At 49.8% G+C, this 12,496-nt stretch overlaps 1 protein-coding gene across 3 annotated transcripts in view; it reads right to left on the bottom strand.

Moving 5' to 3' along the window:
* The window catches only part of STAM2 (signal transducing adaptor molecule 2), a 489,661-nt gene that overhangs the window by 49,053 nt on the left and 428,112 nt on the right, over positions 1–12,496 (bottom strand). For 2 of the 3 annotated variants that reach the window (XM_078681742.1, XM_078681744.1), the window contains exon 13: positions 11,067–11,239. In XM_078681742.1, coding sequence (XP_078537868.1) covers positions 11,067–11,239 — 173 coding nt within the window. The remainder of the gene's footprint in view (positions 1–11,066; positions 11,240–12,496) is intronic. The other variant, XM_078681743.1, reaches the window with a different exon arrangement.

Below are 12,496 nucleotides of genomic sequence, written 5' to 3'. Positions count from 1 at the left end.
CGACGACATTTTCAGGTGCAGGAGGCGGCATGCCCAAGGTGCTCGACGCCTGGAGTTGAGCTGGACCATATGTTGTGGGGTTGCTTGCGGCTGGGCGCATACTGGCCGGAGGTGGGTGAGCTTCTGAATGCGATCACAGACAGAGAAGTGGAGTTTGATATGGCGGCATGCCTGCTGCTTTGGTTTCCCCACACAGCGAAAACGAAAATCACGAGCAAGTTTATCGATCTGGGGCTCATGCTGGCCCAGAGAGAGATTACTTGGCGCTGGAAATCCAAGGAGGGCCCTTCTCTCAGGAGATGGACGAACGAGTTGTTGAAATGGTCTACGTGTGAAAGTGTGCTGAGAATGCGACAAGCCACCAGAACGGGTAATGAGAAGAGCCTGGAGAGTGCTAGAGCATGGGAGATGATTGTACAGGCGTTGCGTGACTGTTTGACGGACGATGAGGATGAAAGACTTCTTGCGCAAGGGGGTCCATGAACCCAGGAGCATGTAGGCATCATACCTACTGATAGCGGGCCATTCTGTCGGGAACCCACAGTTACGAACCACATCAGCAACAGCGGGGGGGGGACATAGGGGTGTTCTTACATCTCCCTGATAGGGATGGTCCAGGGCCCGATGACGAGGGACGTAGTTGGCATCCACAGGAGAGGGACGCGGATACTAAGTGGGGACTTCCAGGGGGAACTGGTTGGTGAGGGTTGATGGGTGGCCAGCCTGGGAAGATACTAGCGGAGACCTACTACATAGATTCATTGGATCAGAGTGTGGCCATCAGGGGAGGGACGATTCCTTTGGGGGATGGTTGGAGAGGAAATAGGGAGTTGTTGGGGGGGGGGGTGAAAAGAAAAGCAGATACTTCGTTGTACTGATGGCCGGAAACTCTTCTGTAACACTCTTGAAGATTTTGTGCATGACTTCGTTGCTGCGCCGCCCGGCCTCCGGGATGTGGGCTGAAGGGCTGTGTACGATCTGGAGACAGCAGAATGCCTTATACTGAGGGGGGATGGAGGCTGTACTGCCTTGATATGTTGTTCTTAATTCTGCAATAAAAACAAAATTTAAAAAAAAACTAATAAAAAAAAAAACAGTGTCTTCTAGCACGGCGGCCTAACCCTCAGGCGCAGCCACGGATCTCTATTTTACTGCGGGACGTTCGCCCTGTTTCGCCGCCTATTGCTGCCTCGACGATAGCCAGCGGCACACTGCCGTGCTCCGAATCCTGTGCTGCTCCTAGAGGGATGAACTCTCTTGATTCTGGGTGGAGCTCTTCGTGGCTGGGCCCGGCCTGCTTCACCTCGCTCCGCTAGGACAGATTGGGCTGTAAATGCCTTGAGCTTGTATTAGGCACTCCACAATCTGCCCGCTCTACGCCAGAGGTTCTGCTCCTGAATAGGACGTGCCTTATTCATTTTTGCCAATGTCCCGCGCTCCTATGACACCGTAGTCCATCTTGCTCTCAACTGTGCCCACCATCTACTCCAGTGCAGCGCTGCTTCTAGGCTTGGCAGAGCTATGGTGTCGGTCTGCTGGCCTTGCATCTTTCTGGTGTCAGCCTTGCCTAGTGTTGGACACCAGTAGCGTTTAGCTACCGCTCGGTTTGCATGCTTTGCTTTAGCTGTGGCTGCAATCACAGATGTGTCTTTATTTTCAGCATGGGAGGAACTAGCACTGATCTCCGCTATGCGTCCTTTCACTAAGCTTGCCGCGGTGTCTCCGCCGGACGCCGGCGCCCTCTCTCACAGCAGAGCGGCTCGCAGGTAAAATGCGGTTCTCGTGCCTTGGGCTGTCCCAAATCCCGGCGTCGTTTTGCAGGCCTTCTGCAGCACACTTCTCGGGCTTCTTGACCAGGTCTGCTCTTTAAGTTGTGCGCTCCATGGTTCTGGGTGGAGCTTCGCCCCACAGGGCCTTGTCTGCTTCACTTTGTTCTACAGTCGAGCACAAGTCTGACCCAATTAGTTGCTGATTTACTCCAAATCTTCGGGTTGTGTTACATGCTTTGTTTCTTCCTCTTTTTCCGTCCGTTCTGGAACTGCATTTTATATGTATATATGCTGAATTGACGGATTTTCGTCTGTTTATTTTCACTCGGCCAGCAGAGCTGCACGAATCTGCGGCAGTCTTGCGTCTGGCTCACTAGAGGTGGGATGTTAGGTGGTGTGGTCATGAGTTCCAGACAGTAGCCATATTGGATAATGGCTAGGACCCACTGGTCAGCTGTGATCGATTCCCAGAATGAGTGAAAAAACTGTAGCCTTCCTCAGAAAGGTGTTGAATGGTCGTATAGTCACCCTTTGGCACTGACACTGCACCAAATGTTGAAGCATCCCTGCCCCTCCCTGTGATATTATTACTTCTGAAGGAGTCTTTGTAAAACCCTTTAGTGTGGCTTGATTGGCCCTGCTTTTGTTGAGAAATGAAGGATTTGTATCCAAAGTGGCGTAGCAAGCCTCGAAGCGTAGGAGTTTGCAAAGCTCCCACAGCTTTAGCCGTATCCGTGTCTTTCTTCATCTTGTCTAGTGTAATGTCCACTTGGGGGCCAAATAGATGTTCCTTGTCAAAAGGCATGTTTAAATCTGTCAGTTGAACCTCCAGTTTGAAGTCAGAACATCTGAGCAAGGAATGTATCCCGAGAAGTATGCTAGTATTGATGCCACTAGGTGCTGTATCTGCTGAATCTAAGGCACATCTAATAGAGTTATTAGTGAGGACCTGACCCTCTGAAACAATTTGTTGACCCTTTTTTCTATGTTCCTCTGGGAGACGCTGTAGCAATTCTTCCATTTCATCGAAGTGGGCTCTATTGTAACGTGCAAGTAGTGACTGGGAATTGAATGAGCCTATGATTAGCTGCTTGAGCCGCAACTCGTTTCCCTGCAGCATTAATGCATGTACTTCCCTTTTAAGGAGGTGGTGTATCTCCAGTTGCCTGACTATTGGCCCATTTACGAGCTGTGTTAGCAACAATGGAGTCTAGTGGTACCAGACTAAGTTATGAAAAGGGGGTCCGAGGGGGCCGCTTTATATATTTTTTTCTACCCGTAGAATTATCACACATCAACGCACTGGCTCTTTATATAGGTCATCAGCATGATGCAACATGCCAGGGAGCATGGGCAGAAACTGTCTGTTTTTATGAGTGGTTGACAGTATCTAAGAGTAAGTCTTGATCTAATGACTATGTAGCTGATCTCCATGATAAGCACCTGTCGCACAAGTTACTTACCTTCGGTAACGATATATCTGTAAGAAACAGTAGTTAGTATTAGATTCCTTAGCTTAGAATATCCCCAGGCGTCAGACTGGATCAGGAAAATTTTGCGTAGCAGTACCTCTGCGCGTCGGTAGGCGTCATCTGCGGCTCCGAGTCCGTCGTCGGAGTACTTAGACGCCGCCCTCGCGCGCGGACAACAGTTCTTATACACAGCTTTTCCGTGCCAGAAAGGCAGAGCCATGATAAAAACCAACACTGGTGCCATAAAAACTAGGGCCCTGAAAGGGGATGACCTTAACCCTAGATATCGGTTCGCAGAACGGGGAGGATGGGTGGGGCGGTAAGGAATCGAATACTAACTACTGTTTCTCACAGATATATCGTTACCGGAGGTAAGTAACTTGTGCATCTGAAAGAAACAGGTTAGTATTAAATTCCTTACCTTAGAATAGATACTCCATCAATACCAACCCCGGTGGTGGGTCTGCGAACCAATGATCACACCAGAAAGTCCTGGAGAACGAAACAGCCGAAAAAGCCATCTCTCCGGACTTGGCTGTCCAGGCAGTAGTGTCTTGCGAACGTGTGCAGCGAGGCCCACGTAACTGCCTGACAGATGTCCTGCAAGGGGACACCCGACCCAGGGCAGTAGTAGGCGCCGCGGCCCGAGTGGAATGGTCATGTGGCCCCACAGGAGGCTCCTTTTTAGCCAGCGAGTAACCAGCCTTTATGCACAAGACGACCCATCGAGAAATGGTCCGTTTGTGCACCGCCCGTCTAAGCGCCCACATAACCAACAAAGAGTTGGTCATCCTCACGGAACTGGCGTGTGCGATCCAGATAATATGAGAGCGCACGTTTTGGGCGCAGACGGTGGAGCCTCTCTTTCTCTTTTGAGGGATGCAGAGGCGGAAAGTAGGTGGGCAAGGTGATGGACTGCCCGATGTGGAAGGCTGTGACTACCTTGGGCAGGAAAGAGGGTTGCGTCAGCAACACAACTTTGTCCGAATGGACAGAAAGGAAGGGAGGTTAAGAAGAAAAAGCCTGGAGCTCACTCACTCTCCTGGCAGAGATGATGGCAACCTGGAATGCAGTCTTAAGAGTAAGGAGACTAAGAGGACAGTTATGAAGTGGCTCGAAGGGTGCGCACATCAGATAACTCAGAACAAGGTTCAAGTCCCACTGAGGCATCACGAAAGGAACAGGAGGAAACATATGAGTGATGCCCTTCAAAAACCTATTTACCATCGGGGACTTGAACAAAGAGGGCTGTTCAGGGAGCCTTAAGAAGGCGGAAATGGCAGAGAGGTAGCCCTTTAGAGTGCCCAGAGCAGAGCCCTGCTGGGAAAGATAAAGAAGAAAGAGGAGTGGCAGAAAGGGGATCCACAGCCTTTGCTGTGCACCATGCCACAAATTTGTTCCACCTGCAGGCGTATACCGATTTTGTGGAGGGACACCTGCCTGCCAGAATCACATTACAGACTTCACAAGGCAAGTCAAATGGCCTAAACTGCCGCCGTTCAATCTCCACGCATGTAAGTGGAGACTGGTCAGGTTCGGGTGGAGGACTGTCTCCTGCTGCTGCGACAGAAGGTCCTCCTGAAGAGGCAGACGAATCGGGGGATCGACTGACATGCTGAGTAGCTCGGGATACCAGTATCTTCGTGCCCAGTCCGGAGCCACAAGGATGACTTGGGCCCGGTCGCGCCTGATCTTCTTCAGCACTCTGGGCAGAAGTGGTATAGGCGGAAAGGCGTACAACAGACTGCAACTCCACTCTTGACGAAAAGCGTCTCCGAGCGAGTGCCGCCTTGGAAATTCCATGGCGCAGAACTGATGACATTGCGCGTTCTCTTCTGTGGCGAATAGATCTAACCAAGGCTCTCCCCACTGCTGAAAGAGTCCTTGCGCCACGGCGCAGAGCCTCCTGGCAAAGGGTTCACGACCCCACCCCGCCCTGTTTGTTGCAGTACCACATGGCAGTGGTGTTGTCCGTGAACACCTGCACTACACTCCCCCGGACAGAGGGGAGGAATGCCTTCAGTGTAAGCCTGATCACCCGCAGCTCCAGAAGGTTGATGTGGAGCCGGGACTCCGCCGGAGACCAGAGGCCTCTGATCTCCGCCTCTCCCATGTGGCCCCCCCAGCCCTGAAGGGTTGCGTCCGTCACAACTACGTGCTCCGTTTGGGTTAGGGAGAGGGATCTGCGACTGAACCAATCGCGGTCCGTGAGCCACCACTACAACTGTCTTGCAGTGCCCTCCGAGATCAAGACATGGTCGGACAAGTTGCCCTGATGCTGGGCCCACTGAAACTTCAGGTCCCACTGCAGAGCCCGCATCCGCCACCTGGCGTGATGCACCAGAAGGATGCAGGAGGCCATCAGCCCCAAAAGCCGCAGAGTCAACCTAACCGAGACTCGGGATAAAGGCTGAAAGATCAGAATCAGAGCCTGAATACCGCGAACCCGCTGTTCGGGAGGATAACCCTGAAACTGCGCTGAGTTTAGAACTGCTCCGATGAAGAGGAGCTTCTGAAAGGACACAGGTGCGACTTCGGCACATTGATGGAGAACCCCAGCAGGTGCAGGAGATCGGCCGTAGTCTGGAGGTGACTGACGACTATCTGGGGCGAGCCCGCCTTCAAAAACCAGTCGTCGAGGTAGGGGAAGACTGAAACCCCTAACCTGCGCAGATGAGCTGCGACCACCGCCATCACTTTCGTGAACACCTGTGGGGCGCTGGTAAGGCCGAAGGGGAGCACGGTAAACTGAAAGTGCTCGTGGCCTACCGTGAACTGCAGGTAACGCCGGTGGGCCGGCAGGACGGGGATGTGGAAATAGGCGTCCTGCAAGTCCAACGTTACCATCCAGTCTCCTGGGTCTAGGGCAGCTAAGACCTGAGCCAAAGTCAGCATCTTGAACTTCTCCTTCCGGAGGAAGCCGTTGACGTTCCGGAGGTCCAAGATAGGGCGTAGGCCCCCTTTGCCCTTCTAGGGAACCAGAAAGTAGTGGGAGTAACAAGCACACCCTACTTCTGGCCCAGGAACGTGCTCGATGGCCCCCTTGGCCAAGAGGGCCGTAACTTCCTCTTGCAGAAGTTGCAAGTGATCCCCCGACACGCGGTGGTACTGCCAGGCATGGCGGCGAACCGCCAGAGACGTTGAAATTGCTCTTCCTAGCGAGTCCGTGGTATCCAGTCCACATCTGATAGAATACCGCGCTGCGTCCCTTCCCTCCGCAAGGACTTGGGCGAGTTTCGCCCGGGCTCCCTCCGGGCACTCAGGCAGCATGGCCGCAACCGTATCCCACAGAGAGTGCACGCGTTGTTGACTGACCGCAACCCCAAACTAAGGGAGGAGAACATCTTCTTTCCGAACTGTTTATACCTCTTGGATTCCCGATTTGGTGGTGCCGTCGGGAATGTGGATTGGGAGGTAGAGGCCTGGATAACCAGACTCTCGGGGGTGGGGAGGGTGGACAAGAAACTAGGGTCGCCCGGAGCTGCAAGGTGGCACCTAGCGACGTTCCTATCTACAGGAGGGCCTGTAGTGGGCCTGGACCAAGTGCCCAACAGGACGTCTGTGAGAGCCTCATTAAACGGCAGTAGAGGCTCTGGGGAGCTTACCTGCGGTTTAAGGACCTCTGTGAGGATGTTGGACCTCACTGTTGCGAAGGGGAGCTCAAAAGCCAAGGTCTTGGCTGCCCTCATCAGCACCACACTATAAGCTGCCCCCTCCTCCGTAGCCACGGTAGGAGGGTAGACAAAACCAGTGTCTGTCTGGGGGGTATACAGGCCACTGGCTTCCCTTAGTTCCTGTGTCCAGTCATCATATGACTGGCACTCACGTGCCAGGGGGTCCTCAGACCTCCCCCCAGTCTCCCTCGTCGTCCATGTCCTGAAATTCAGGGATAAAGGATGGACCCAGATCCTCAAAGAATTGCTCTTTGGCCGGCGGGGTCGTAAGGTCGACCGGCAGCGACCCGGATCCTGAACCAGATCCAGTGGGGCCTTGCGGCGTCGGGATCGAAGTCGCCGCCGGGGCCGAAGCACCCGGCCCGCTTGGGCTCCCAGTCGGGTCCGCTGGGCCCGAAGGCGCTGCAGAGCTAGACGGAGGAGAGAGCGGCCTCATGGCCATGAGGGAGGCATCGATCTCCTCCGGCGTTGCGTTCTGCCCAGGGACCGGCGGGTATGGAGCAGGCCGCGACGCCTGCGGCTCCGGCGGAGCCGTGTGGGCGGGGTCACCCAACCCCCGGCTGCGTCGCGCGAGCGTCGGGGTGAGTCAGAAGAGTGGTGTCGTCTCTTCGACTTCTTGTGCCTCTTACCTGAGGACTTGGAGCCCGACGAGTGGTGTCAACTCGCCGAGCTGTGATGACTCCGGCCCCGTGCCCGGTCCCTCGACCTCCTACCGGACCGGGACCTTGAGCGGTGCGGGGCCGACTGCCGGAGCTCGAGGCGCTTGCGGGACCGCTCCCACCTAGCCTTCGACTTCAAGGCCCGGCAGTCGGGGCACGACTTGTCATCGTGGTCGGGCCCCAGGCAATGTAGGCACCGGCGGTGGGGGGTCGGTAACCGACAGTCAGTTGCAGTCGACACAGGGCTTGAACCCGGCCATCCCTACCAGCACCGATGGGGTCGTAGACTCGAAACGGATCCAAAAAGGATCGAAATAGCTTAGTCAAAAAGTGACTAAAGAGTACCACTTTCTCCGTACTCCGACGACGTCATCCCGGCACCAACAACGCCGAGCCACAGACGACGCCTACCGACGCGCAGGGGTACTGCTATGCAAAATTTTCCGGATCCAGTCTGACGCCTGGGGATATTCTAAGGTTAGGAATTTAATACTAACCTGTTTCTTTCAGATCTATCAATTACTTGCAGGTAAGCACTAGCATCTTCAGGAGGGGAAAGGACCAGCTGGATAAAGATCTGGGTCCTCGGGAGATCTGTATCATAAGAGTCCAAAGGATCAGGGTTCCCTAATTGTTCTCCCATACCCCATGTGAGACCTAGGTGAACCTAGAGGTGTATTATCCAGAGGGTCATGAAGTGGAGATGAAAGAGAAGAGGGAGGGGATGGTGGAGGCGGTTATACTGGAAGAGGTGGAGGAGGTGATAGTGGAGGAAGATGATGTGTAGGGCCAGTAGCCCTGTCCTTTGTCCTCTTTTTGAGAGGTACAGGAGTGTCCAATTTCTCCTCAAACGTTAAATGTCTCCTCGGTGGAGGAGAGGTTATAATTCACCCTGTGCCTTCTTGAACGTGGCTTTTACTTTGTCTAAAGTCAATTTTTTCAACTATAAGCTTGACCCAGGATATGGAAACTGAGGGTTGATTTTAGAATCCAGACTTTGGGAGATGTTTTGCCCAGCATTAAGGAGATGGAATCTGTTGCCATGTCGGTCCCGAAGGCTTAGTGGAGACCAAGGTTTGTGATCGATCCAAGGAGGTCGAACCACAGGACTTAGCCTTGGAGGAGGTTTTTGGTGCCAGGCCCGAAGGCAGACATCCGAAGAATTTTTTCAGATCCGACCATGGTCAGATGACCGTGGTGGTCCAGCGACCTCTAAGAGTGGGAAGGGCAAGTGTTTTGAAGTCTTTTTGGGTGGAAGAGCAGGGTCTGGGGCGACAGTAGTCACATGTATTCAGATTCATCCTCCACCTCGGAGCCGGAGATCTCCTCGATAGAGAACGGCTCTCCTTCTACCTCGGCAGCAGACTCCTCCTGGGCACGCTCCCTACTGAAATTGTAGGGAGTATCATCTTTGCTGAGGCGAGACATCTCTAGTTGATTCGCCTTTTGATCACAAAGTGTCTTTTCCAATCTGAAAGACTTGTAGGCATTGCAGTCTGCCTCGTAGTGATTGGGCGACAGGCAAAGGTTGCACACCTGGTGTTGGTTGGTGTGTGGATATTTGGTCTGACAAGATAGGCAAAATCGAAAAGGTGTCCATTTCATCAGAAACACTTCTTCAGCACCAACAGTCAACATGGAAGGGTAGGCCAGAGACTGGCTGCGTCCTGAAGGGCGATCAGCTGATGTCCGAACCGAGGAAGGTTTTCGAGAGGCGCAGTAATGGAAAAGTCCATTCGAGACCAAAAACTTGTACCAAGCTGAGATGACCACGAAGAGAGGCACAAACGTCCAAACCTGACGGTGCAGAGAAAACAATCTAACAAAGGAGTCGATGTCTAAGCACAATATCAACAAGAGGAGTCACTCTACCTCGTGCCTCGAAAGACTTCTTGAAAGAAAAGCAAGTTGTACAACTCTGAACCAAACACTAGATGGTAGGAGTATGCAGAGCATGTGTATCTAGAGCCACACATGCCATCAAACTGGTTATTTTGATGGTCAAGAGACACTGGTCAGCTATGCATAGGCACAAATGATGAGCACATCAGAAAAATCAAAAACGAAGTACAGGTACCATTGGGGCACGATGAAGGGTTTAGGGGGAAGCATGTGCTGGAGACCTTTGAGAACATGGGTCATAACAGGTGACTTGAAGAGGGAGGGCTGATCCGGAATCCTCAAGAAAGCTGATATGGCCAAACAGTTGTCACAGGAATTGGAGTTGTGGATCGGCTACAGGTACCATAGACAAACCAGATGGAAGTCTATCACAGAGATCTGTGGCAGGAACCACAGGGTTTAAAGACCACTCATTTTTATGGGGACATTCCTAGTACACTTGAAGATAACGTCTCAAAAGAATTCGACAAAATGTCAAAAAAGTCATCCAAAACGTGGATAGTAGTAGCTATTTCCAAATCTGTGAAGATGGTGCAAAGAAAAGAACTGATGTCAGTGCGCTGGGATGGCGCCTACGTAGGCATCGCAGATGATGCAGACTTGGAGTTAAACGACATCACCTACTGGCACACAAAGGTACTGCTCAAGATTAAGTCTGATGGCTGCGGAAGATTCTAAGGTAAGGAATCTGTGACTAGATGTGTATCAGATAAGTAATGATGGTAACTTACCCAATACCATAATCCAAGAACAAAAACTCTGAGCAGCCCTAGCAGTTGTCCTTCACATTCTTCATTAAAGTGGGTATACGTTCAATCAGAGCTACTTTTAAAGGTTCACTAAGCTATGACCTATGCTTATACACCATGATATCAAAGAATATTTCGTTGGGTCAAAGCAAGGCACCTGACTACAAACAGTGAAGAACATAAAAGTACTTCTTTTCAAAGAGCCTACTGACATATTATGCATCTTTCAAAGCTGCCAAAATGTGATAAAACTATGCCACTCAAATCTCTGCATTAGCCTACATGTGCGAGGGGATGGATGGTAGACCTGAAACTGCTGGCAAAATTACAGACTTGAGAACCTTAAGAATTTTCAGCACAAGTTAAAAGTTCTTAGAGCTAGCTTAACCCAAACATTGTCTGAGCCCATGGCAAAATGGCCTGCTGAACTAGATTGATTTAATAAATGTGCCTATCTGCTCCATGAAGCAGATCACTAGTTAAGATGTTAATGTATGTATGTTGTATTCAATGATAATCCGATCAAATTAAGTTGTGAACTCTTGAAGCACTAAATGAGCAATTTCCTGAAATCATTTAAAGTGACAGTAAATCAAGAATGCTACTGCAATACAGAAAGAATCCCATAAAGAAAAGTATTCACACAATAAACGATGCACATGATTTGTGTGTATATATATATATATATATGTGTGTGTGTGTGTGTGTGTGTGTGTGTGTGTGTGTGTGTGTGTGTGCGTGTGCGTAAGAGTAAGTGCATTGGTGACGAATGCAGCTTTAAAGGGAATAATAAAGTAAAGAAAGACTCCAGTTAAACAAATAAATTTCATAAAAGCAATACCTTAAGTATGAAGTCTGAGCATTCTGTGTTGATACAGCAGAGTTTAGAGTTGGTGGCAATGATCTTAGTGGGCCAATCTGATCTGGTCCTAGGCTGTATCCTTGTGGAAGTGTAACTTGATGAACTCCATGTACCATATAGTTCCCCCCTTGCGGCTGGGTTGAATATGCCTGCTGTCATACAGATAAAAGAAGAGTCCTCAGCACAAAAAAATACACATGCACTAAAATACAAACTATTGACAAAATATGCTGTATAAAAAGCGTAATTATTTATATGTAAATTCAAAGAGCAATCCTACTTGAAAACCAACAAATCATACCTTGTCTTTTCTACCTATTATGTTGCGCCAAAGTGGAAACACTAAATCTCAATAGGTCTTCAACAGAGAAAATGGAGAGTGTACACTAGAGGAGCTCACATGTGTGAAGATAACAAACTTTTGGAACTGTGTGTACATTCCGTGGTGAATAGATTATGCTTTGAAACACGCAAGCACACTTGGAAAGCCCATGGCAGTATTACTGCTATATGTATGTTACAGATTGTTGATATAAAGGGTTATGCTACTAATTTTGTAGGTGATATTTTATCATCATGCTACGTGAAAGTCCTTCAAAAAACTCATCTGACCCACACTACATAAAAACCATGAAATCAAAAGGGACTATGTCAATTCAAGCCATTTCTGGGTTGGTAATAAAGCAGTTCCAACCACTATTTAATGCTTATGCTATGACCCGATTGTGACTCAGCAAAATCTAGTTATCAATCAAGAAACTAAGCAGTGTGTGTTTATAAAGTGACTTCACATTCAAAATGTAAAATTCCAGAAACCTTTCTATTTGTATTAAAAATTGCAATTTCGTTTTTATACCTGCTTAAAACACACTAAAGCCTTAGTATTACTGCCAATTTCTACGTATTTTAAATGCACTACCATTTTTTTTATCCCACGGGGCAAACAGCGCATTTAGACTAACTGCTCTAGAAAGCATAACCTCGCTTTGAGTTTGGCGCAACAAAGCAAGAACTGCAGAAATGAATGAAGTCTAGCTTACTATAACTTCTTATAGGTCTTCTTACAGTCTTTCTTAAGAAGTGCCAAGCACCTCTACATTACGAGTGTTCATCTACAGTTTAACTGTACAATAATTGTGAGAAAACCCTTCATGGATGTACCACTGAAATGTAAGGAATTTAGCATCACAAGCTCAAGCTGACTGGGGGTAAAACTCTGGTCCGTTGATATAGCAATCTACAAGTAACATCTTTTTTTGGATGCTTGCTGGCTATTTCATTTGCGCAACAAACATGCATTAAAACTTCCTTGAGCTTTCCTGAGTGCCTGTTTTCTCACAACACACATTAAGCCTAACACAGCTCACATCCCAAAGACAGAGCATCAATTACAAAAGACGAGCAATCCT

Source organism: Lissotriton helveticus, chromosome 3_1, assembly GCF_964261635.1.
Source record: "Lissotriton helveticus chromosome 3_1, aLisHel1.1, whole genome shotgun sequence".
Classification (NCBI taxonomy): domain Eukaryota; kingdom Metazoa; phylum Chordata; class Amphibia; order Caudata; family Salamandridae; genus Lissotriton; species Lissotriton helveticus.
This window is presented reverse-complemented; position numbering and strand designations above follow the sequence as displayed.